The sequence below is a fragment of the Emydura macquarii genome, unplaced genomic scaffold, assembly GCF_026122565.2.
Source record: "Emydura macquarii macquarii isolate MOO-44397 ecotype Brisbane River unplaced genomic scaffold, CSIRO-AGI_Emac_v2 contig_1790, whole genome shotgun sequence".
Classification (NCBI taxonomy): domain Eukaryota; kingdom Metazoa; phylum Chordata; order Testudines; family Chelidae; genus Emydura; species Emydura macquarii.
This window is the reverse complement of record NW_027131927.1, coordinates 23,313,294-23,339,003: the sequence shown is the minus strand read 5'-3', so window position 1 is coordinate 23,339,003 and position 25,710 is coordinate 23,313,294. Positions and strand designations below refer to the sequence as shown.

The following is a 25,710-nucleotide window of genomic DNA, read 5'->3' as shown; positions in this document are numbered from 1 at the left end:
ACCCAGCTAAGTCCAGCAAGAATTCACAAACTATTACCTAAGCGCTGCCCCGTTCTCTCTCTTCAACTGAGACAGAATCCCTGTTTAGAGCCGTTAGTGTGAATTCCACAGGCTCTGTGGCATCTAGGGATAGCAAGTGCTTCCCCTGCAGCTCTCCCTATAGGTCCATATCACACCACAATGGGCCAAACACTATCCTAATGGAGGGCTTCCCTAGTAAGCAAAGGTGGAATACAGGGATTGGGACTCTGCCCTGACAGCAGACATATCTCTTGGTCCTTCATCAATCAGTTGCTGAATCTACAGGACCCTCTGTAACTCCTGTGTTTAAAACCTTTTTCTCCTTGCATTCTGAGTGGCTCATCTCAGAGCATGATTAGGATGTGATCTGCCAGGTGGTTTGTCCACACTGAAAACTTCATATCCAGGCTCAGAACAGCTACTGAGCAGGTCAGGTAGTTTCCACACCCTGTTCTGGAAGTTTCTAGGTCCCTCTAGCCGAGTTCTCCTTCCCTGCTCTCTCATGTGTGCAGAAACACTATTCAACCAAGACCCCTGTCTCCTCCCTATCGCTTCTTGACCCCTTTCCTGAAGAAACAAAATCAAACACTGCAATATAAAGCACATGGGTTGCACAAGTTAACTGTGCTCCATTCATGTTACTCAGTCCACAGAAGCTTAGTTCTTTCAGTGGGTGTCTCTCTCTCTCTGGGGGCTGCTTAAGACCTACTCAGCCAAATTCTCTGAGAGCTGAGGCATCTCCAGGTTCTGCCCTGCTTATGCTGTAGGCTAGGCTCTGCTCTGTTTCCCACAGCCTCAGGGAATAGGAAGTGCCCTTCCGACAGCACACCCTCTTGCGATTGGCTGATTGATAGTGCAGGTGAGACGCTCTAGTCACAGATACTCCTACCATCTGTGATCTCATCTAGGTTGTTCCAGCCATAGGCATTCATGTGTCCATGTACATACATACCCTGCTTCCTGTTATGGCTCTCAGTTTCCCCAGGAGATTCAGGCTGCTGCTGGGGAGCCCCTGAGAGAGCACCTGGAATTGGGAAAAGAGAGGCAGTCATTTTTAACTGAAGATATTTGCATAGTGTGTCTGCTTTGGTACTGCTTTAGGGTCTGGTTTTGGGAGGTGCCGAGTGTCCCCCAATGATAGGATTGGATCTAATCTGCCTGCTGCCCATAGAACCCTCCCCTAAAATGAAGTTACACAGCACAGATGGGAAAGCTCTACAAGTCAGTGCATACTCTGCATTTTGCTATGGGCAGGGAGAGGGAAAATACAGAACAGCCCAGTTGGCCTCTCATTTCATCTTCTCCCAACACGTGGCCAGAACACCACAGAGTCTCCACTCAGTCACTCCTTTGGGAAGAAGGGAGCATGCTAAGGATGCAACACTGCATGCACAGCTCTTTGGACTAGGGATTGTTGTTTACTATGTTTGAACAATGCGTAGCATAATGAGGTCCCAGTGTTGCTGTCCTCTAAGTGCTGTCACAATGAAATAACATAAGTACCTAGCTAGATAGCAGCGGCAGATAATTTGCCACTGGTAATGATGTATATTTCATTTAATTATGAATCACCAGCAATAGAAGGCCCCTTTTCCCTCAAGTTAATGCATCTCTTCTATATGCTCCAAAATAATTGGAAATGTAATCATTACGTATTTGGAAGTCTCAAAATACGATTTTTCTTAGGGAAAGATTAAGGTTATGCTTCATATTTAACATACTCCAACTCCCATTTGCTTTGCTGAGGCGAGAAATCCCATTAACTTTATGGTTGTAGGAAAGAATTGAAATTTAGAAGTGAGGGATAATGTGATGTTATGAAAGAAACCTCCATTTTAGTGCTTAGTGTGATAAATAAGCCTCTATATTCCATAGCTGCAGAATTTACAAAGGAATCTACCACCTGCCACAGAATCGTGCTCCAGAATCTAAGGTTTAATTTAAAAAAAATAATTCTGTTTCTAGCCATTGAGGCTGTTAAAGTAAATTTGAAGATATAATCCAAATATAAACTAATGTAATGTTATCATCCTGAGTTTCTAGAAAGCCTGAAACAATAGTGTCAAGTAGCGTGAACTGCCCCATTCATCTCAACGACCAATTAAACTGTCTTTTTGTGTTTCAGAGCTAAATGTCAACATTGTTAATTTTAACAGCAAAAGTGTTTATTCTACGGTTCCAACCTACCTCATAATAGCATGCCCCCAGAATCTTTCACCTATCAAAAACTGACCCTGTGGGGACAGCACAAAATACATTGAATTTATTATAAAAATAAATACTACCACACTAATTTCTTTATTTATTTTAGTCTTTAATTCACTGTAACATTTTTTTCTTTTAAATGAAGTTGCCTCAGAATTTCCAGTTTGCCAGAAAATTCAGGTACCTGAGACAGAGTTTGTTTAGTTTCTTACAGAGTGCCTTGGTCCTCAACTATTATCCTCCCACAGGTAAAGTTTGGCTCTCAGATAAAAATGGCTGACCTCAGCTATGGTATTGTGCTCTCAGCAGTGTGCATGAAACTGTCATTGTTTTGGGTGAGAAACATGCATAACAGAACTAAGTGTCAGAGTTGAGATCATCCTTGAGGACCTAAGGTTAGAATTATGTTCAAAGCTAGCAGATTCCTGTTACTATAACTTATTTTAAGATGTTAATTAAATATTTTAGTATTGTTGTCTTCCTAACTAGCTAGGGAGCTCCATAGTCGAACTTCGGCCCTTAGGGAGGGAATATTATGTAGTTGTTAGAGCACAAGACTGTGAGGCAGGAGACTTGGGTTCTTGACTCTGCCATTGATTGGCTGTGGGCTCCTGGGCCTATTTTACAACCTCTCTGTCTGTTTCCCCATCTGTAAAGTCTTTGGGATTTTACAGATAAAGTGCTTTAAAGAATAAAGTGCCAAAGGGTTAATATTACTAGCAACGTGGGGTCGGGTGGGTCTGTTTTATTCCAGGATATGCTCACCAGTTCTGCATCATTGATTAGATAACTCAGAAAGACTTCTAGTCATTACTTTAATAAGCTGGCAGACAATGTCTGTTTCTTGTTGCCACTTGTGTGTGTTAAATATGGGTGAAGTATTCAAAATGTATCTTTCACTAATATTGCTTTAATAGTATATGCCATTTCCACACATCATTAAATGCCAAGAATGTGTACTTTCAAGGCAAATGAAACTAAATTTGTATTATGTGTGGAGATTGTATTTTGGCTTTGGGGTGTATTAAAAATAGTTTTTTGATGTTGTTCATTATATACCTCGAGGTAGTTTTACCACTGACATTTATCTAAAGAACAGTTTTTATTGATTTTTCTAGCATGTCATAAGTTTACTCCCCTAGAATGCATATGAAATTGTGAAAGCTGTAGATGCAACCTTTTTGAAGGATAGAGTTTCCACAATCATTAAAACAAATACTGAATTGATTGAGAAATTAATTAATTGAAAGCTTCATTTTACAGTTTTTGCACACCAAGGCTTTGTGTATGTTTTATAACCCTTTTTTCTTTTAAAATATCTTACTTCCCAGTGCTTATTCTGACATTAATAATACAATATGAGGTCCTTTAAAGTATGATATATTGAGGTAGTTGTGACTTTATTGTGGGAGTTCAAGTTTGGAATGTTCTAGATGAGAAAGGCAGACCTAGTTCGTGCACAAATGGCTTTGGAAAGAAAGGAAACATCTGATTGTGCGGGGGCGGGGAAGGAGGCTAGGTAGTCTATGCCAGAGAATCTGCTCAAGATCCTTTTAATATTTAAATTGATGTATTTGGATTTCATGATGAAGATGATGAAAGCTTATCTGGTCGATCCTGCCTCATAAAAGTCAACTGCGTGTATATAGTACAATGTGTGCAAAACTCGACTCAATCTTGTCTATGGAACTTCACCTGGCATCTCCATAAAATCTTGGGATATATTCCTTTACCCATCTTTGCGTTTCTATATACAGTATAGTATTTTGAAAAATCAATAATTTACAAAAAATGAGATTCAGTGACAGGTAGCATTCCACAATCAAAAACATTTTTAGCCTTATTATGACTGTAGGGCATAGAGGTCCCCAACCAAGATCAGAACCTGTTGTGCTAGGCACTGACCAAGCATAGTAAGGGACAGTCCCTTGCCTGGAAGAACTCCTAATCTAAATACACACAGTAGACAAAGAGTGGGAGGAGAAACCGAGTCACAAATAGTTTAAATGACTTTCCCTGTGTCACACAGTGCATCAATAACAGACACCGGAATAGACCCCAGGCCTCTCAGGTTTCACTCCAGTTCCTGTCCATTAGACTATAATGCCTGATCGTCCAGTCTTTACTCAGGCCGAATCCCCATTGGCTTCAGTGGGAATGTTGCCTCTGCAAGGACTGCTAAATCGGGCCTTTTTTTTTTTTTTTTTTTTAAAGTTCATGATGGATTATGTATGAGGGTTTTTTGCATATATTAAAGGACTGAGAATAGAAGTCTGTGTTCTTACCCATTACAGCAAAGATACCTGGTATTAGGAGGACTATGTAATTGATAGTTATCAGTGAATTTTTATAAAATAGTAAAAGATTATTTCTTCTTCTTAAGTTAGAATATTCCTTTATTACTGAGAATAGAACTTTTTAAAGCTTCAAATTCTCCTAACTATCAAAGGAAACAGGAATTGAATATATAATGGGAAATAAGTGTCTACCCAATTAAAAACAGAATAATTTTTATTTTAGACTGAAGAGTTGTTCTGTGTTGACGTGAGAGATACTTCAGACTTGCTTTTCCATGAAAGACTTCAATGATTGTGTGCTCGGATTTATTTTAATTCCTTCAATGATTTTAGTACTTGTAAAAAGCTTTTTTGTTTTCACAGAATATTTATTTCATCAGATAATTCTTGACCTTTCCATTAATTCAGTGAATTTTTCAAGAACGAAAGGCTTTTCCACTGGAAATGTTTTATATTTAAAAATTCTAATGTGTAGTTATAAGAAACAGGTTACACGTAGAGTCATATGGTCTGAAAAGCCTGTGTGTGTCCAGTAAAGAAGGAGTTAATTCCTTGCTGTCCCATATGCAAGGCTGAATTAATAAGTCTGGACTGGGGTCTGAAAATTCCATCAAGCTCACAGTGGGTTACAAAAAATCCCTGTAATACCCTTGTAAAATTTTGCTCATCTAGAATGAATGAAATATCATTAATTTTTGTCATCATCCCCAAGCAGTCTGTTTAAAAGGCAGGCAAGAAGATCTTTGTCCTTGAGCTGGTAAATTTTTTATGAGCCTGATTCTGAGAAGTTCTGTGCACCCAGAGGGTCTCTGATTGCAGTTGGAGTTGTGAAGGCTCAGCACTTGTGAAAATCAGACTCTATGACAATTTTGCAAATATATTTTTTTTTTAAATCCTCATTCCCCAAAACAGCTGGGGAACCTTTGAGAAGGCAAAAGTCCACACCCTGTTTTAACACGGCTGTTAACTCAAGCTTCATTTAAAAGCAAACAAAGAAAAAAGTAGAGCAGATTAAAAACAAACTAATTAATAGATTGACAGGCTAGTGGAAGAAACTCGGCAAAAACTTCTTACCTCTGCTTCCAGTCTGCTATCACAGCTTAGTCATAGCCAGTTTGGGTTTGTCTACAGTGCAGTCACAGGGTATGATTGCAGCATGTGTAGGAATACCTAAACTAGCTTTAATCTAGCTAGCTTGGGTACCAGAGAAGGGATGGTACAGTAACATAGGTTCTGGCACGGACTGCCTGTCTGGAATCCTAAGTAATTACTCCGCCAGCTAGCACTTACTGAAGTTTATGCTGCCGCAGCGTAACATCTCTCAGGCCAGCTAGTTTAAAGCTAGCTGGGGTATGTTTACACACACCACAGTCACACCCTGATTGCAGTATTGTGATAGTCCTTTAGGCTTTAGTTTTTCAATTTGTGAATGGTGATGAGCTAGTGTTTAAGGCCACAATCTAGTGTGGCCACAGTGGCACAGGTGGCAGCTCAGGCTAGTTGACTGATTATGTATGCAGGGAGTCTGGTGAGGTTGTACTCAGGTGGCTAGTCCAGGCTGCCGCAGCCACAGTGCTATTTTTAGTATACTAGCTTGACCAGAATGGGTATGTGTATGCCTACCCAAGACAGGAATCAGACTTCCCAGCTGTTGTGCAGAGATTCCTTCAGGGACAAGTAATCTCTTTGATCATTCCTATTTGTAAAAGGGGTGATTCAGTTTTTCGGGTCCCCAACTTGACATTTAAATCCTGATTACCAAATGTCATGAGCCAGCTGAAATTAATGATGGTTGCAGGTACTTAGCCCCTGTGAATGTTATACCTTTGGGATATATGGTTGGATATCTAAAAGCTGAGACTTGAAAATTGGGCTCAGAATCAGTTGCCTAAAAGTACACAGCAACCCAGCATTAGAGCCAGGATTAGAAATAATCAATTTCTTGTTCTTTGTTGTGTGCTCTAATCACTAGGTAAATCTGCCTCTGAGTTCTCTACCTCTCTACTTGGTTCACTCTTCCTATATAATGAATACCCTCAAAAACATTCATATTTCACTGCTACTTCTAAGCCCCTTCTCTTTTTACCTCCTAGCATTCCTGCTGTAACAGCTCTATTTAGGAATTAGATAAGTGAAGCTTATTAATTTTTAAAGCCTTTAATGTACTATCATTTCTTATTTTACTGTAAGTTTTTTTAGTGGAAGATAAACTGTTTCTGCTGGGATTTAATCTAATATTTTACTTACTTAATTACTTTAGTCACACCATCACTTTGCCAGATATAGCAAGAATTAGTGATAGCATAGATCCAATGGAGAAACATACATTCCTCTTCTATATTATTAACACACGGTTATATTTTTTTATCTACTTGTAGATTTCACTTCTCAGAGGCTTATGTATTCCTTTCCGGTTCCTCAAACTTTCTGCCAATCTTCTATTCTCTAGAAATGGCAGCATTAACAAAATTCGATTGTGATAGTACTTTTAAACTATAATTTAAAAATTGGACTTTTCAGATATTGATGGTAATACCAAGCAGTCTGTTCTCTTAGGATCCAATTCAACAAAATATTTAGGCACATGCTTAAATCCTGTACTGAACTGGGGGCCTAAATGTGCAGGAAATTTGCACACAGCTCTCCATTACTGATAATGGCAGATATGCCTACAGAGACCGAGGTTATGCCTCTCCTGATTGGCACCTAGAGGTGGCCTCCATGCATGAGCTGTCCTTCTTCCATGCAGAAGGGCTTTAGGTGTCTCTACAGAACTGTTCCAATACCTAGACATAGGGTGCTACATGTATTCCAGGCTTTATACAGGGAGACGAGTTGGAATGAGGGGAGGCACATCATCTCCCCGCTATGCTCATGGAAGATACTCTAAAATGAATTAGTGCAGGCTGCAACTCCCCCCACTTCTGGAAGCTGCTGTAGTCAAGGGGAGTCCCTCGTAGTGTAGCTGCAATGGAATCAGGTTAAAAGGGAGCTGGACGAGAGCCAGAGCCACTGTGGGTTTCGCATCCTCTGGGAACGTGGTCCTGGCCTCCTATGGATCCCAGGATATGTACCAGATTAGGGGATAGGAGGACTTTGTCTTGGGAGAGCAACACCTTCCACTAACTACTTCATGATATGATCAGAGTCCCAAGGGGAAAAAATCCCTTTTATTAGCTTTTACTATGGAGGGGACAATCGGGGCCATAAATTTCCCCAAAACATTTAGAAGCGAGTTAGATCTACCAGCAACTTGGGGTTTAATTCTAATCTTCAATATGTTGACCTGCATCACAATCTGCTAATTTTCAGTACATCTGGAGGTGGTTTGCAATGAAACCTAATGATTACAAATTTTGATGAAATTAATAACTACTCCTTAATTAATAACTACTTCTTCCAGGGAAGATTTGGTAGGGGAAGTAGAAGTGGGTGGCAACCTAGGCAGCAGTGACCATGAGATGGTAGAGTTCAGGATCCTGACAAAAGGAAAAAAGGAGAACAGCAGGATATGGACCATGGACTTCAGAAAAGCAAACTTTGACTCCCTGAGGGAGCTGATGGGGAGGATCCCCTGGGAGGCTAATATGAGGGGGAAAGGAATCCAAGAGAGCTGGCTATATTTTAAAGAAACCTTATTGAGGGTGCAGGAACAAACCATCCCGACGTGCAGAAAGAATAGCAAATATGGGAGGCGCCCAGCTTGGCTTAACAAAGAAGTCTTTGGTAAGCTTAAACACAAGAAAGAAGCTTATAAGAAGTGGAAGCTTGGTCAGATGATTAGGGAGGATTATAAAAATACTGCTTGAACATGCAGGAATGAAATCAGGAAGGCCAAAGCACAATGGGAGTTGCAGCTAGCAAGAGACGTGAAGGGGAACAAGAAGGTTTCTATAGGTATGTTACCAACAAGAGAAAGATTAGGGAAAGTGTGGACCCCTTACAAAATGGGGAGGCAACCTAGTGACAAAGGATGTGGAGAAAGCTGAGGTACTTAATGCTTTTTTTTGCCTGTGTCTTCACAGACAAGGTCAGCTCCCAGCCTACTGCACTGAACAGCACAGAATGGGGAGGAGGTGAACATCCCTCAGTGCTGAAGGAACAGGTTCAGGAGTATTTAGAAAGATTGGACATACACAAGTCCATGGGGCCAGATGCAATGCATCCGAGTTGGCTGATGTGATTTCAGAGCCATTGGCTATTCTCTTTAAAAGCTTGTGGCAATTCTGGAAGGTCTCTGATGATTGGAAAAAAGGCAAATATAGTGCTCATCTTCAAGAAAGGGAAGAAAGAGGATTCAGGGAACTACAAACCAGTCAGCCTCACCTCAATCCCTGGAAAAATCATGCAGCAGGTCCTCAAGGAATCCATTTTAAGGCACTTGGAAGAGAGGAAGGTGATCAGGAGCAGTCAACATGGATTCACCAAGAGCACGTCGTTCCTGACCAACCTGATTGCCTTCTATGAAGAAGTGACTGGCTTTGTGGATGTGGTGAAAGCGGTGGATGTGATATACCTTGACTTTAGCAAAGCTTTTGATATAGTCTCTCACAGTATTCTTATCAGCAAGTTAAAGAAGTATGGACTATAAAATGGATAGAGAACTGGCTAGAGCATAGAGCTCAACGAGTAGTGATCAGTGGCTCCATGTCTAGCTGGCAGCCGGTCACAAGCGGAGTGCCCTAGGGGTTGGTCCTGGGGCCGGTTTTGTTCAGTATCTTCATTAATGATCTAGAGGATGGGGTAGATTGCACCTTCAGCAAGTTTGCAGATGACACTAAGCTAGGGGGAGTGGTAGATACCCTGGAAGGTAGGGATATGAAACAGAGTGACCTAGACAAATTTGAGGCTTGGGCCGAAAGAAATCTGATGAGGGTCAACAAGGACAAGTGCAGAGTCCTGCACTTAGGACGGAAGAATCCCATGCACAGTTAGACTGGGGACCGATGGGCTAGGCAGCAGTTCTGCAGAAAAGGACCCGGGGAGTTACAGTGGATGTGAGTCAGCAGTGTTCCCTGGTTGCCAAGAAGGCTAATAGCATATTGGGCTGCATTAGTAGGAGCATTGCCAGCAGATCAAGGGAAGTGATTATTCCCCTCTATTTGGCTTTGGTGAGGTGGCATTTGGAGTATTGTGTCCAGTTTTGGGCCCTCCACTACAAAAAGGATGTGGAGAAGTTGGAGAGAGTCCAGTGAAGGGCAACAAAAATGATTAGGGGGCTGGAGCACAAGACTTATGAGGAGAGACTGAGGGAACTAGGCTTGTTTAGTCTGCAAAAGAGAAGAATGAGTGGGGATTTGATAGCAGTCTTTAACAACCTGAAAGGGGGTTCCAGGGAGGATGGAGCTAGGCTGTTCTCAGTGGTGGCAGATGACAGAACAAGGAGCAACGGTCTCAAGTTGCAGTGGAGGAGATGTAGGTTGGATATTAGGGAAACGTTTTCACTAGGAGGGTAGTGAATCACTGGAATGGGTTACCTAGGGAGGTGGTGGAATCTCCATCTTTAGAGGTTTTTAAGCTGTGTCTTGACAAAGCCCTGTCTGGGATGATTTAGCTGAGGTTAGTCCTGCTTTGAGTAGAGGGTTAGACTAGATGACCTCCTGAGGTCCCTTCCAACTCTAATATTCTATGATTGTCTCAGACATACAATAAAGTACTGCATATAGAGGAGACTGTGCCTATATAACCCAATGAATAGGGCACAGGACTGAGAATTAGGAGAGAAGGATTCCATCCTAATTTCTATCCATAACTCTGTGAGACCTTGGTCACATCTTCATCATTCTGTGATGGAATGCTCAAGAGTTTGAGTTAAAAGTGGTGCTGTTTATTGCCAGTATCATGCAATTTTTTGTTGTTCTTTTCTTTATATGGCAGAATAATCCAGAAAAAGTAGTTTCTAGTAAAACTTTAGATATTCAATGTACTATACTCAGTATTCAGATCATGCGTGTTCCAGTAAAGGTGAAAGGTCTACCTCTCTTTGAACTATGCATGGAATAATTCAAACCAATTTTCAAAACAGAAAATATTAAAAACAATACTGAAGTATGAATTTTTTTAAATGAGCATTTTTCAAGACTGGTTTGTCTGTTACAGATGAATTGATGAAAAGGTGGCTTGTCTCACATAGCAGGAAATGAATGTTTTTAAAAACCATTGCTAGAAAACGTGTGCATAATTTTGATGAGAGGATTAGCCAATTCATTTTTCCTTCCGAGCCACGAATCTTCTAAAATCTTTGTTTAAATCAGATATGTTGATGCAGCGCAAACTAATTTTTTTTCCTCTTCAATGTGAATACATAACCACACACCCATATAAAGACATGCAGTACATTCAACCTCCACCCTGCACACATATGGTATACTCTATGGCAAAGTGATATATGCAGAAATGCTTGATTTTCCTCCCTATACAATTAAAGTGACAAACCTTACTTTAATATTGAGAAAATCATGGGACTAGGAGCAGGTTCTGATATATCATGGGATACTCTTCAGCCCTAATCAAATTCTGCAGTTTACAGCCCTACATCCTCAGGTTTTAATCTTGTCATAGTTCATAAATCAATCTGGGCTGAGTATGATAGCAGGCCTTACCTCATCCCAGAATCAGGTTTCAGCCATGCCACATTTTTTTGGGGATTAGGTTATTGGCCTTTCTGTCCAAATTAAATGCTTCACAAAAGTCCAGATGTGATAAGGAATGTATGTCTTTCACCCCTCAGTACCAGGCAAATGTTTCCTTCACCCTTTCCCAATTGTTGCAGAAAGGTAAAAGGGGGCTTCCTCCTGCCCTTTCTGGAAGTTACTTAAACAAGGACAGGTGCAAACACCAGGCTTCAAGACCACACCACTACCATATTGCTCTTGGCCTTTCTCTTCATTTTTTTTCTATACTGCCTTTAGGCCTCCTTCTGGGCTGTCTCCCAGGCTTCTTTGCTAGTCTCCAAGGTCCCTTCACTGGAGAGACCCCACAGCCACTGCTGTTCTTTCAAATCTCTTATTCCCTGGAGACCATCCTCATCAGCTGCTGCTCATTTGTAGGTCTCTTCTTGTTCTCAGCAACAGGCATCTTTTTTGTACTCCTCCTCCAGGAGGCCTTGCCATGGTAGCATATCTCTCATTAAATTTGGGCAGAACACGTATGCTAACAACTCATTTCTTATGAAAAGCACCAAGGGATCTTTAGTGTCCAACTGTGGTCAGGGCCTTCTTTTTTTCATCTCATCCAAAAGTTAACACTTCCAGAAACACAGTGTTAGATGATGCCCATCTATCCTGTTGCACATACTGTTAGCCTATGTAACCACCTGATCTTACTGTCCTCCTTCCTCCCCCTTCCCTCCTATTATTTGTTGTGCTCACTTGTTTTGTCTTAGTTGAATTAGATCATATGATCTTTGGTGCAGGGACTGTATCTTTCAGTATGGTTTTTGTAGCTCCTGGCACAATGGGGCCTTGATCCTGATTGTGGTTTTGGGGGTTTGATCCCGTTATTTCATAGATTTGTAAACTAAGGCATCGAGAGTAAGGGCTAAATCTTGTCTTGTGTTGCCAAACTAGCCTCCTTGAGTTATCCTGCTCTGCACCAGCTTGCATTGTTTAGGAACTCTCTATGATATGACTACTGCTGCATCTTCCAGCCTCCTCCCAGGCTGGATGATTTTGTATAAGGTCAGAAGGATACTGAATCAGTGTCAGAGAGAGGATTAGTATACAGGTGGAGCTGTCTCCCAGGTTTATACTCCGACCCCTACTCAATAGTTCCTTTCTGTAGCATTTGTTTTGTTGTAACTACTATGTGTTGTGGCACAATGGTGTGAACAGTAGGGCAGAGCTTCAAATGGTGTAAATTGACATAGCTCAGATTGCTTCAGTGGGGCTGTTCCTGTTTACACAAGATGAGGGTCCTAGCCCAATGTATTTGTGCAATTGAATGTTAATGTATTTTCAGTAGTAGAAGGTTAAATGAATAAATATTTATGTATTTTATATATAATATATGTTTGTAGGTTAGCAAATGGGAGAACAGTGAGAATTCCATGTAAGAAACTGCTCACAGACATTCTTTTGTGGAAAAACATGTCGTCTTATATAGATTTCCCTTTGCAAATTTGCCCTGTGCTTAGGGTCTTATAGCTCTTTGTGCCGCAGTAGTGTATTTTCATTGTCTGGGCACATTTGGAGTTTCCCAGTTCTCTAGTGGCTTGTTTGGCATATCTTAAGTACAGACGAATTTAAGTATTGATTTAGTCCGTTAAAACATATCATACTTCCATTATTTTATAAGCAGTAACTGCATATGAGGACAACATCATAAATTCTTAAACGTATTCCAGTTCATAAGATTCACCCATATATTGCTCTTCTCAGAATGCCTGTTAGCTGTTACAATTGTTCCAGTGGAAAAGTGAGGCACTGTACATCCTTAGCAATGCATGCACAGCATGAAATGCCTTTTCTGATACGTAGGCAGCAAACTCAGTGAGAAAACTAAATTTCCCAAATGTTGTCACCTCCTTTCATTTATCTCCATTATTAGACCCTGTCTTCGCATCAGTCATAATATACTGAATCATTGTCAATTGATCCTGAGATTAGAGCTGGTTGGGAATTGTTCAAGTTAACATTTTTTTTGTGGAAATCCATCAGTGTCATGTTCGGGGTGCAATCCAGACCAGTGAGGGGTTATCACTGAATGTCCTGTAACCCTGGGTTCCTTAAATTGCTCTGCTGCTGTAGGTCCCTTGTCTGGATGCTCCTACCCAGCATACAAGTATGCACTGAGTGTCTGTGTGATGTGGCCCTGTACCATCAACTGTAATTCCAGCAGCCTGTTTGTTACACTCTGCCCACACTCTGGTATCCACCAGCTTTTTGGTTACACTTGGCAAGATGATCACAACATTCCCCAGTTCTGAATTTTCTTAAAATCATGTGCTTTTCAACCTCCAGCCCTTTCCTTTCAGGGGAATAATGAGGTTTGTTTGTTCTTCTAAAGAGACAAAATACACCGTTTATTACTTTAACTGGAGTTAACAATCACTTCAATTCAAACACAGAACTGGGTTGGTTTAAGTTAAAAGTAAAACAAAAGGAGATGTGAATGAACTCACTTAAAATCCTAAATAATAAAGTTAAAATGAGTTAAAACAAATAAGTGAAAAACAATTTCTAGAGACCAAAACTTAACAAAGCTAGTCTTGGTTCAAAGTAAGAATCTTAGCATGCTACTTTCCAGCAACATGTCTGACAACCCCACTGTCAGGATTTCCCACCAAGCTCAAAACGTTCAGTTCCTCTCTTTCATAGTTCAGTGAATTTTTTAAACGGATTCTTAGGTTACCTCCCAAAATCAAGTTCATTGTAGCTGTGAGGAAGGTGACATGAAGTCTGGTGATGAAGGAAGTTCCATGCTGGGTTCTTCCTCATGGGAGTTCACTAAAATGCAAATTGATCTGTTCCAGCCCTCTGTGATGCAAATGAATGGCCACTTGCCATGTCGGGTTGTTGTTTGTATGGGAGAAACCTATCTACCCACTCCCCAGATTTGTCTGGTAAACGCATTTTAGCTCCATGTTTCCTTCATGTTTGTATGATTGCCTGGGTGATTACTGTACACACACCATGCAAGCATATGAATGATCAATTTGTTATTAGTTTTCCAGTGATATGTGATACTTGATATGTGTCAGATATAGTTTGACATAAGTGAACTGGACTGAACTAGTCACTGAAATTCACTACCAGATAACAGTGAGCCTCTTGCATTGGGATGCTAGTTAGAGTCACAGTCAAACTTCACCAGTAAGGGTTTCTTAGGTCCAGGATGAAATAGAAAGAGTGAGAGAGAGAGAGACCCCACAATAACCAAGCAAAGACTTGAATCCAGGTCTCCCACATTGATTCTTTCTCTCTCTTTGCATGAAGAATATTGTAAAGTCTTGCTTTCTTCCCAATTGAAATGGGAAGTATTTTGAAACCTTGAAACTTTTTGAGAGATAGGAAAATCGTTTCTTGTTCTGCTCAGATCAAGATAATGTATCAGTATATAGCCCTTCTAAATGGAGCCATGTCTTTAAACTCCTGCAGTGAGAGAATTTAATGATTTGCTGGCTTTCTGGAAAGTAGTGAGATTATGACTGTTATAAATACATATGTGTGTGTGTGTGTGTGTGTGTGTGTGTATATATAATATATATATATATATATATATATATATATATAAACAAACCCTTTGTGGAATGTGCAGCTTCCTCAATGAGCCATTGAGGAATGGGGCAGTAATCTCAGACACTGTAACATGATGCAGAAAAAGTCATACTTACTTTTCATTACAAGATTATTAATTCATTAAAAGTTAAGCACATGAAGGAGCATATGGTACAATTCAGGTTGCAAACATTATTGGACACTTTTTTCTTTTCATGTTTTCTTCAGCCCTGTGCTGGCAGAATAAGGTAAAATAACTCCAGTATCCACTATTTCACAATACTTCAGCCTATCATTAATACACTGTTATTACAGTCAAGTAAGTATCTCAAGTCCACAGTGTAGAATTTCAGGACCATGGTGGTATCTCCATCAAAGTATGATTGCATTTCTCAGGATTAGCTTTTACAATAATCTTCCTATATTTACAAGGGAAAATTGAAATTCTTCAATATTTATCTCCTTTTATTGTCAACCTAGAAGATTTTTTATTTTGGTGCAGTTAAGATTTTTGCCTTTTTCCTTAGTGCAATCCTGATTCATGGAAGAGAACCAGTGGAGATTTCAGTCTTTGCTGCAGCACAGCTATTAATTTGAGCAGCCTTAATGGCACTTCTGCTTTTTTCTTTGGTGCTCCATATTGGAATTATAGCATACCACATTAAGGCTGAGTAAAAGGAATAACGACATGCTACATGAGGGGTGAGATAAGTACTAGGAGTTCAAGGAGGAGCCATAGAATCTCTCATGATGGGTCAATAGACCAAATAAAAGTAACTCCCCTATCCCTGCAGTTCTGGCAACTAAAATCCAAGGGCTCAATTTCGCTCCTGCTGGTGTAGGGAATTGCAAATTGCACTGGGTTGCATGTAGAGCAGACTTTTCAGGTTACTACCAGGCTACGTTATGTTTAAACAGATAACCTTTACTAGATATCAGGGATGTTGAAACAATTTTTATAGCAGGGGTGCTGAAAACCATTGAACCAAACTGTAAACCAAATTGTATATAATGGAAGCCACTTCAAGCCAGAGGATGCGGCAGCACCCCCAGTGCCCATAGTTCCAGCATCTATGCCAGTGGTTTGAAGGCTCTAGAGCCTATTACCAATCCAATGAGCCACCCAATCTCTTTTATTCATATGACTGAATAACTCACATGTTGTTTTCATACTCTGAAATCAAGTGGATGGAGATTGTAATTCCAAATCAGCAACCAGCATGGGATTTTGACTTTTTTTTTTTTTAATTGTAGGTATTTATGAGCCGCCATTTCTTGTACTACTGCAGTGAACCTACCCTGGATGTGAAGATTGCCTTTTGTCAGGTGTGTGTTCCTTACAGGTAAAACAAGGTACAGTATATACTTGACTTCCATATTTGCCATCCATATTGTATTGACACTGTAGAATAATTAGTAACATGAATTACAGTAGAGGCTCAATACACACTACTGAACTGTGAGAATTAACAAGTGGAAAAACACAATAAAAAAGCTAGATAATGCATCACAGAATGTACTTTTTCACTTATTTTGACCATCATGTTTGCTTTTAATAATTTGACTGTGCTTTGTAATGGTGCTAGTGAATGTGCTTGATTAATTTATATGCAAATAACAACTTTTTTACACACAATGTGGAATAATAAAACCTGGTTTTAATTCACACCAATTTAAATTGAATAAAAATAGGACACTCTTAATCTCCTGAAGAGTAATCTCTTAAGTGTCCACATATAGACGTGCAGAGAAATATCCAAAAGGTTGAATTAAGACATTTTTCTTATTTCATTTCCAGCCTTTATACAGATAAACCCTTTGTATTGTAACGCCTCACGGTAGAATTGTTTCTGCTTTTACATCTTTACTAAGAGGTGAGGAAAAGTGGCCAAATTTGTGCATGGAGTATAAAATGTGTGGTTTAATGAAATGTTTCTTTCTAAGGCTCGGCTGTATTGAGATGGCAGTGTAGCCAATTCTGTACTTTAAAAATTGATCTTGAAATTGTTCAGTAGTGATGCTTTAAACTCTGCAGAGCTAAACTAAACTCAGTAAATGAAGTGCAGAACAAAAGAGGATTAAGTTGTCCAATTTCTGGTCCTGTTAGTTAGATTTGGGAAGTTTAGCATTCATACGTGTTCAGCAGCCACAAATCTGTGGAGACATGATCTAAGTGAGAGTGTTTATTTCCCATTCACTTCTCCTGTAGCATGACACTAGTGCTTGAGTGCTGTCTCCTTCATTCATGTTTATGGTCTGATGGGGTACCAGTAATCTGAGTGATCACAAGAATAATATGTGTTTCTTAACAGGTCAGAACAGTGTTGCATCTTTAGAAAGAGCATTACATTTAATACTGAAGCAGCAAATACATGACAATGGGTCCAAGTAACTGAAAATCAAGTAAAAAAAGAAAGTTCTATGTCAGCATTTAATACAAAGCAGTAAAACGGGTTCCTTTCACAAATATCTTTTCCTATTCTCTACATTTCATCAGGCATTCAGGTTCAGGATCTGAATCTGGACCATATAATTTCATTTTTCAATCTGACAGTCTGCTTCACATATTTTCTTTTCCCCCATCTCCTCTGCCTGAGGCATTTTGCCTCTCTTTGTTCCTCATCTACATATAGATCTTATTTGCTCAACATTCCCTTGTTCTATAACCATCTTTGGTAGTTAGCAACATCTCATAATTCATCCGGACTCACTGTTTTGTGACCATCATAGAAAGTTACTGTTACTTTTCATCCATAACTCCCTAACACAGCTAGACACGCACTTTCCATCAAAACATTTTTATTGAAGTAAAATGACATTTCAGCATATCTGCATTTTCCACCAAAAATCCCATTTTCACTGTTTGTTTGTTTGTTTGTTTGTTTGTTTGCAATTGCCTAAAAAAAGTGTTTCTTGGTTTTTTTGAGGAAAAAAAATCTCAAAATTTTTTTCAAAAAGAATCATTTTTGTAAAATTTTTCATAGGGGGAAAATAATTTCCTGACTAACTCCTCCCACCTCCCCCACACACAACTGAGGTCCGTAGTAAAGTTGTACAGGAATGTTTACGTTCTAATTCTCCTCTCCCACTAGGAAGAATGCTGTATGCAATTATAATGCATCCATTTACAAGAGAGGCTTCTCATCACTTGCACTGTGATTTCCCTGATTATGAGTTTTTGCTGATATTATGACTAGAAGCTGCTTGCTGAAGGAAAATTGTTATTTTGCAAGGAGTCACTGTGAGTTACATGCTTTGTTTTGAGCAGCCTATAAAAAATAAGTCCAAGTACATACGCTGAAGTTTTCTGCATGCTTGGAGGCTGACATCTCACTTCCATGCAGCTAGGAGGAAGGTTAGTCACCAGAAACCTGCTGCTGACCACTCAACACTATCTTAGACTTTGGGTAACTATATCTGGGTTGCTCTAAACTCCTGCTATTTTAGATGTGTGTTGTAGACTTAATTAAAAAGAGAATTGCTTTGGGTGAAAGCACTAAGGTTTGTGCAAATCATTTATCAGGCCATTCTTCATGGGGTATCTTTGTTTCATCTTGGAGACCTCTGTTACTCCACAGCTCAAAAACAGTGCTCATGGGTTCTCTGCAAGTACCTGAATAGTCTTTTTCAGTCTAATACATTTTTTGTTGGGCTCTAATATGATCCTGTGGTTTCACTCAATCAGTGAAAGACAAGATATTTTTCATGCCTTTATAGAAAAATAATTTTAAACATTTCCATTATTGGATTATGTGCTTTAGTAATATTTTTATTGTAAGTGGTACAAAGGGCCTACCGTCAATCAAATGTCAGCTCCACCCCCTTGGCCCTTAGGCCCTGCCTCTGCCCCTTAGGCCCCGCCCACCTGTCACCAGAAATCCCACCCCATCCTGTCACCTGTCATCTGGTCCCACCCCGGGTTATGACTTCTGGGTCATGATGGCCACCAGACCGGAAGTGGGTGGTGTGACCCCTCTGAGAATGCCTCCCACTCGCTCCCCACCAGTAGGAGAGGGTTTCACCCCCATGGGGCTGCCCTGAGAGCGGGATTGGACCCCAAATGGACACCTGACTGGAAATGGGTGGTGCAATCCCTCCACCAATCGGCGTGCATTTTAACGCCAAGGGTGGCATTGGCTCAGAAAGGGCACGGGGAGGAGTGGGGTGAGCCCTCTGCCAGTCGGAGCAGGCTTAGGCTGTCCCAGAAGGGAAAGGTGCACCAATCAGGATGGGGTGGAATCTCTGGAGCTTGATGGTGGGTCGGGCAGCAGCACCGTCCTGGAAGTCTCAGGGCCTTTAAAGCATCTTTTTTTTGAGACCACGTGGTTCACAGCTCATGGAAAAACACCGAGAGAAGAATATGGACGCCTTCACCACTCCCGTGAGGCCTATGGAATTTGTTTTGGCTCCTGGGGCCTTTAACTGCCTGTGGAGAAAACGCTGCATCAACGACAGTTCTGAGGACAGCCCTTTGGTCCAGATGTTGATGGATATGCTGGAACGTGAAACCTGAGTGATCGTGAGGCAGTCCGACAGCCTCATGTTGTCTATCCCCATGGAGGAAGGCGGTTCGTGGGAGTTGCCGATGGACTAGGCGAACGGAGAAGATGTGTCACAGGTAAAGGAACGAGCATGGGGGCGTGATGGGGGTAGGTACAAACCAAACCATGTGGGATCTTACAGTTATTTCTTTTCTGAAAATCTCTCGACAGGTCAACGATGCCTTTCTGCAGGCCTTTGAGAACCTACACATTGGTAGCCCTGTTGGAGTAAGTCTATCATGCATCAGCTGTTTTTGCTTGTGTCTGAAACACCGATCTGAGAGGGAAACAGCAAAATGGAAGAATGAACCAGCTCAGATTCCCTCATGGGACGTTGTAAAAGGGTGTGTTAAACCAGGAGGTTAATAAAAATTGTTTAAATTTGTCAGCGTGAACATGTTCCTCCATACTTGTGTTAGTAAAAAGGTGTTACAAGTAACAGCCATGTCAACACAGGTGGCTATTTAAAAAAAAAAAATTACACCCTTGGGGAAGCTGGGAGCTTTGAAGGGGTGAATTCTCTTTTTCAAGCGGTCAAAAAGCATAGTGAAACTTTGAACACGGGAGAGAGAGCCTGGCTTTCAGACTAGGACACTTACACTTTACACAAACCAGCTCGAATACATTTTAAAAGAAACAAGATGGTTATTTCAGACGTGGATGCACAATGGCAGGCAGATTTGGTGGATATACAAAGATTTGCCAAACACAATAGCGGTTTTAAGTACATCTTAACAGTGATAGACATTCTATCCAAATATGCCTGGGCCTTAGGCCTCAAAGACAAGACGGGCGGTGAAGCAGCCAAAGCCTTTAAAGCTATTTTCAACAAAGGTCACGTGCCTCAGAAATTATAAAGCAATCAGGGAAAAGAATTTTTAAACAAACCTTTAAGTGGGTTGTTAAAGCGGCACAGCATCCACCATTATGTTACTAATTATGAAGTCAAAGCGGGAGTTGTGGAGCGATTTAACAGAACTTTGAAATCTAGGATGTGCAGATATTTTACCTCCCACAACACCTTTCACTACATCGACACGTTACCCGAGTTTATAAAGAGTTACAATCGGCGCTTTCATAGAACCATACGTACCAGACCCATTGATGTTAACCCCTCAAATTCTCTGAAGGTGTGGAAAATGGTATACGGAGACGGTTTAGAAGTAAAACCGGTTGTTGTCCCTTTTAGAAAAGGCGACCACATGAGACTATCTAAAACCAAAGGAACTTTTGAAAAAGGCTATGAACAAACGTTTACCGATGAGATATTCATAATGGATGAAGCCTTAATGAAGGGACAAAGACCTGTATACTCATTAAAAGATTATGCGGGTGAGACAGTTGCTGGATCTTTTTACCCCGAAGAATTACAAAAAGTGAACCCCAAATGGGACAGGGTTTACAGGATTGAAAAAGTTCTAGCGGAGAAAGGAAAAGGGAGAAAAAAGCAGCTACCGGTGGAATGGTTGGGGTGGCCTGAGAAGTTTAACAACTGGGTGGAAGCTTCTCAACTCTGCGACATTTAGAAAGAAGAAAATAATTACTCCTGTAAAGAGAGGGGAAAGAAAATGAGCAACGGGGGCTTTTACATCACTTTGCCCAGCAATGCCAGCTTTGGGGTTTTTCCCCCAAAACAAACTCTTGGATCTCCTGGGTGCCTGGTCAGGTTAGTGGAAATACAGTACCTGCACAGCTGGAACAATATCAATGAAGACATCCCTTTCAAAATCACCTTTGGAGATAAGAAATGGAGTTTTGTCCTATGACGAGGTTAGTACTTGTCCATACCTGAATTACTGGTTCATATGAACAGCACCATAGCTCGTCACCCCGGAGCACCTAAGGTGAACTATGGGTAGAAAAGTTAGACTTAAGTCTGCCGATGTTGCTTATACGTTTTCTACACGCGGAGAGCTGGCTAATATTCTGGGTTTGTATCCCAAGAGCAGTGTCCATAAAATCCCCTTCTCGGAAGACATCACAGGGGGTTTCAACTCTTTGTATCTGTACATGGACATTATGGAACACCAGTTTGTGGGGTTTTTTTCCATTCCCCCTGTTAAGCTGCGTTCCTGTCCGAGGAACGAACAACGAGTTTGTCACCATCACCTAAGATAAACTGCATTTCATCCCTGTCAGTAAACACCACCTCGACATCATCACCATTGAAATAAAGACAGACCAGAACAGACACGTCTCATTTCGCTCCGGCAAGGTGATCATCAAGCTGCACCTGCGTTCCTGGAGAGAGTGAGGCTTCTAAAAAACAAAACAAAACATTATCATGATCCTAAAAAAATTACAGCGGCTCCTCCATCCACAGCAACTATTACAGAGCCCAGGCTGGATACGTCCTTATCATGGGTCCCCCGTGATGTAGCATCTTTAGAAAAGCTGTACCGCTTTTAAGGAGGGGGTTAGAGATTATTAAACCCCACGTCAAAGCCTCTGCTCAAAACATAGCTAGAGACGTGGTAGGCAATGTCTCCCAGGCTCTTCTGGAGAAGGTGGTGGTACCGCCTGCACAGGATGGGTTGGGGCTGATGTACGTTAAAAGGAGAAAGAGAAAGAGGAACGTCATACATGTGATGAATGGGTCCCCTGAAACCCTTTAAAAGAAAGGTTGTGACGCGTGGGGCTTTCCATAAGCGAAAGACCAAGGGAAAGCGTAAAAGACGCTCACCACCTGGTAAAAAAAGACATATTTTAATCAACATGGCTTTCGTTCACTGTGGGTCTGAAGAGTGTGCCAAATCTGAACTAGACTTGTTTAAAATAGCCCCCACTCAGACCAGCATCGAGAAAAGCATCTACATTGAGGTGCCGCTGCTATCAGCCATTACGGAGGCGTTCTCCCTCGACTTCTTTATAGCCGGGAGTGGCATAGATTATATTTAAACAACATGCTTCTGTACCACTTTTGCAAGATCGTAAAGGGAGACGGAACCGAACTCACCCGGGACACTGAGGTGGGTCTGATGAATTACCCCGTGGTATCTATTTTCAGCCAGTTGGATGTCACGCTGGGAGACTGCCTCATAAGTCAAAGCAACAACTGTTATCCTAACAGTACCCTTATAGAATCAGTGCTCAATTACAGCGACGACATCCTCGCCACACAATTTTCTGCTGGCTTGTTTTTCAAAGACACCCCTGGACAACACGAAGACATGGCGCTGGATGGCAAGAATCTAGAGTTTGTCAGGAGGGCAAATCTGATGGCCCAGAGCAGGACGATAGAGCTGTTGAGCCATCTACACAGTGACCTGTTTTTTCAAGAAAAGCTTTTGTTGAATGTCGTGGATGTGAAAATTAAACTGACACGCAGTAAAGACACCTTCTGCTTAATGGGCACTGCGGCCAAAGACTATAAACTGTGCATCGTCTCAGCGTCCTTTTTGTGAAGAAAGTACGGGTCGCCCCGGGCGTCCGTCTGGGGCATGCTGAGGCTCTGCTCACCACTAATGCTAAATATCCGGTGGACCACATGGGAATGAAAGTGTTTAGCATCCCCACATGTAGCCAGGTCAGTAACCAGGAGAGCCTGTTCTTGGGACAGCTATCCAAAATGCTTGTTCTGGGGTTTGTGGATAATGATGCCTTCAGCGGAAGTTATGCCAAAAACCCCGTTCACTTTAAACATTACAATATTAATTTTATAGCCTTGTATGTGGATGGTGAACAAATACCAACCAAGCCTCTGCAACCGGACTTCGAGGCCGGGTGCTGCATGAGGGAGTACGTGAATCTGGTACAGACGGCTGGTAAACACATGAAAGATCATGCGCTGCTAATTGATCATGTGGAATTTGCACAGGGTTACACCTTGTTTACCTTTGACCTGTCTCCCGACCAGGAAAGTACTGACCACTATTCCCTGATTAAAGTGGGAACCTGAGAGCGGAAATATTTTTTGCAAAGGCTTTGACGGTCACTGTCAATTTGATCATGTATGGGTTTTTGACAACATCATAGAGATAAATCAGAGGAGAAACATTCTGTTTGACTACATATGAATATGGACACCGTGCAGCTCTCGCATGTCTTATTGGCTGACCCTTACATGAAAGAGAGTTTCTGAGATATTTCCCTAGTGATTGGCTCCCCAGCGGTAGGCAGTCTCAGAGACCCCTAGGTTTGGTGGTAAACATGCATCCGCACGACCAACCGGGTGAACCCTGGCTCACCTTATACATAGTGGAGCGTGACTGCGGAGAGTTTTTTGACTCCTACAGACACCCTCTGAATAGCTTGTTGCTTCCTGTTAAAAAGGACCAACCGGTAAGTCACCTCTTTTTATACCTGGCTGTTCTTTTCAAAGTGTAAACCACCGGCCAGTCTGGTGGAAAAAGATCGGTTCTTAGTCTACAAGCCTTTGGTGTGGAAGCGTTTAAATCCACCACCAGGTAGCCTTAAGGTTTTTTGGTAGCATCCTCAAAAGCTTCTAGAAAGAATTGTGTCTTGCTGGGGTACATTTGCCGGGTGAGCGTGGCGATTTGTAATTTATCCCTGGGTTTTTTTTGACAGAACCACGTACTTGGTGTTTAGGTTAATCGTGAAACTCTTTTTTCCCTGACACAACACGTTCTGAACTATATACATAATGCTCATGTTCCTTTGATGCACATACTTGGTAAAGGCTTTCTCAATTTCATTGCTTTCACAAGCAGTGTTCATCAGATCATCTACAATAACCATATTTACTTTATCGGTAGGAAATAAATGGTCATCGTCAAAAGCATCGGGCAGCCCTTCTACAAAATTGATAAAGGGATATTTACCGAGCAGTTCTTTATACAGAGGCTGCCAACAACTGAACACCACACAATGTTCTCAGGCATGACAGACAACATTAGCTCGGTGTTATCCAACACATTTTTTATAAAGTAACTTTTCCCACAGTTGCTAGGCCCTGCGAGAATTACAGTAAAGGGGTGTTTCCACCGTGTGTCCATTTTTCAGGGCAGCATTTTAAACCCTTCTCTGAGGACCCTCTTGTTGTAAATGACTTTCTGCATTTTCTTAAGGGTCTTTTGTCTCTATTTGACACTGTTTTTTGTTCCTCACGATAGAGGGTTGCTGCACCTCTATCTTTTTGGAGGTGCTTTCCCCCAGGTCAGCACTTTAGTGCAGGACCAGATCTTTCAAACTGTCAAAGTCGATCTTTTCATAGTTTGTTACGTTCAAGGTAAACCCTTTGACTTTCATTCAGGCCTTTCCTCCCGACAGCTTGTACCCGTAAGTTTTCGGACCAACTGACACAAACTCAGTGATGTGCTGATCTGTCTGATCTGATTTTGTTTGTGAGGTCCCCTAAATAATCCCCCAGAGGATTCCAGTCACCCTCCCTTTGCACAAATATCACCGAATCCGTGTCGTGGTACAGGTACCGCTCTTGCAACCTGTCTAGCAGATTGTACAGTTCGAAACAGGCATAAGTGGTGGTGAAACAGGCAATGAAGACATTGGTATTGCTGGAGACCAAGTAGTGGTCTTTCGCGTGCTTCCAAGATATGCACGCTGTTTCATCATCGATAAACCCACAGGATGAAACCTCATAATTGGGGGAAAACAGATACTGAAAGAGTTCATCGGGGTCTCTCACTATGCTGATCTTGGGCAGGTTTATTCTTTGGCCAAATTTACCCCACAGAGAATTTAAAAACAGTTTAGCGATTTGATGCTTAGCGGGGTTCATGGTGATTTCTTGCGGGCATAAATACATGTCTTCTTTCTGACAAAAATCATTAGCATACTTATTTTGTTTTTCTTCACCCACGCACCAGCTGGGATATCCTGAAACCTCTTGTTTCTGATGCAGGTGTAATTTTATGTACCCTGAAAAGAGTTTGTCAGATTTTTCTTCAAAATGCCAGATTTTGTAGATTTTTGCCACCATGTACTCCTTCACTACAGCTGCATTCAGTTTCACCATGCACCAACACCCTAGCAGGCCCTGTTCCTTGTCAGTGTGGGTGCACGTCTCTCACTACTCGGTTTCTGCACAGGTTCGACATAGCGGGAACATGAGTTTGCCACCCACTCTGACAGGCAACAATGGGAAAAAGAGCCCTTGCAGGGATCACACTGCAATACAGACATGTATCATCATTAAGCACACTGCAATCACACTGCAATCACACATGCAATCACACTGCAATACAGACATGTATCATCATTAATAAGGATAGCATAAACAAAAGAGTAACATTATATAATATATACATTTTTCAGAGTTAGGAATAAGCAACAAACCTAGTCTTGAAGTCCAGCAGCAGTTCAAGATAGCGTGTGTTAGGAGAAAGGACAGTCTCCAGAAAAGCTGAGGTTTTTATACCATTCTGAGTCTTTCATAGTCCAGCTAGCAAGTTGATTTGATCACTACACTTTTTATTTAATGAATATTTAAGGAATTTAGATACCCCACCC

At 41.3% G+C, this 25,710-nt stretch overlaps 1 protein-coding gene across 1 annotated transcript in view; it reads left to right on the top strand.

Moving 5' to 3' along the window:
* MAPK10 (mitogen-activated protein kinase 10) overlaps window positions 1–25,710 on the top strand; it is a 314,249-nt gene that overhangs the window by 164,905 nt on the left and 123,634 nt on the right. The window contains exon 5 of the mRNA XM_067557119.1: window positions 15,995–16,066. Coding sequence (XP_067413220.1) covers window positions 16,001–16,066 — 66 coding nt within the window. The 5' untranslated portion in view covers window positions 15,995–16,000. The remainder of the gene's footprint in view (window positions 1–15,994; window positions 16,067–25,710) is intronic.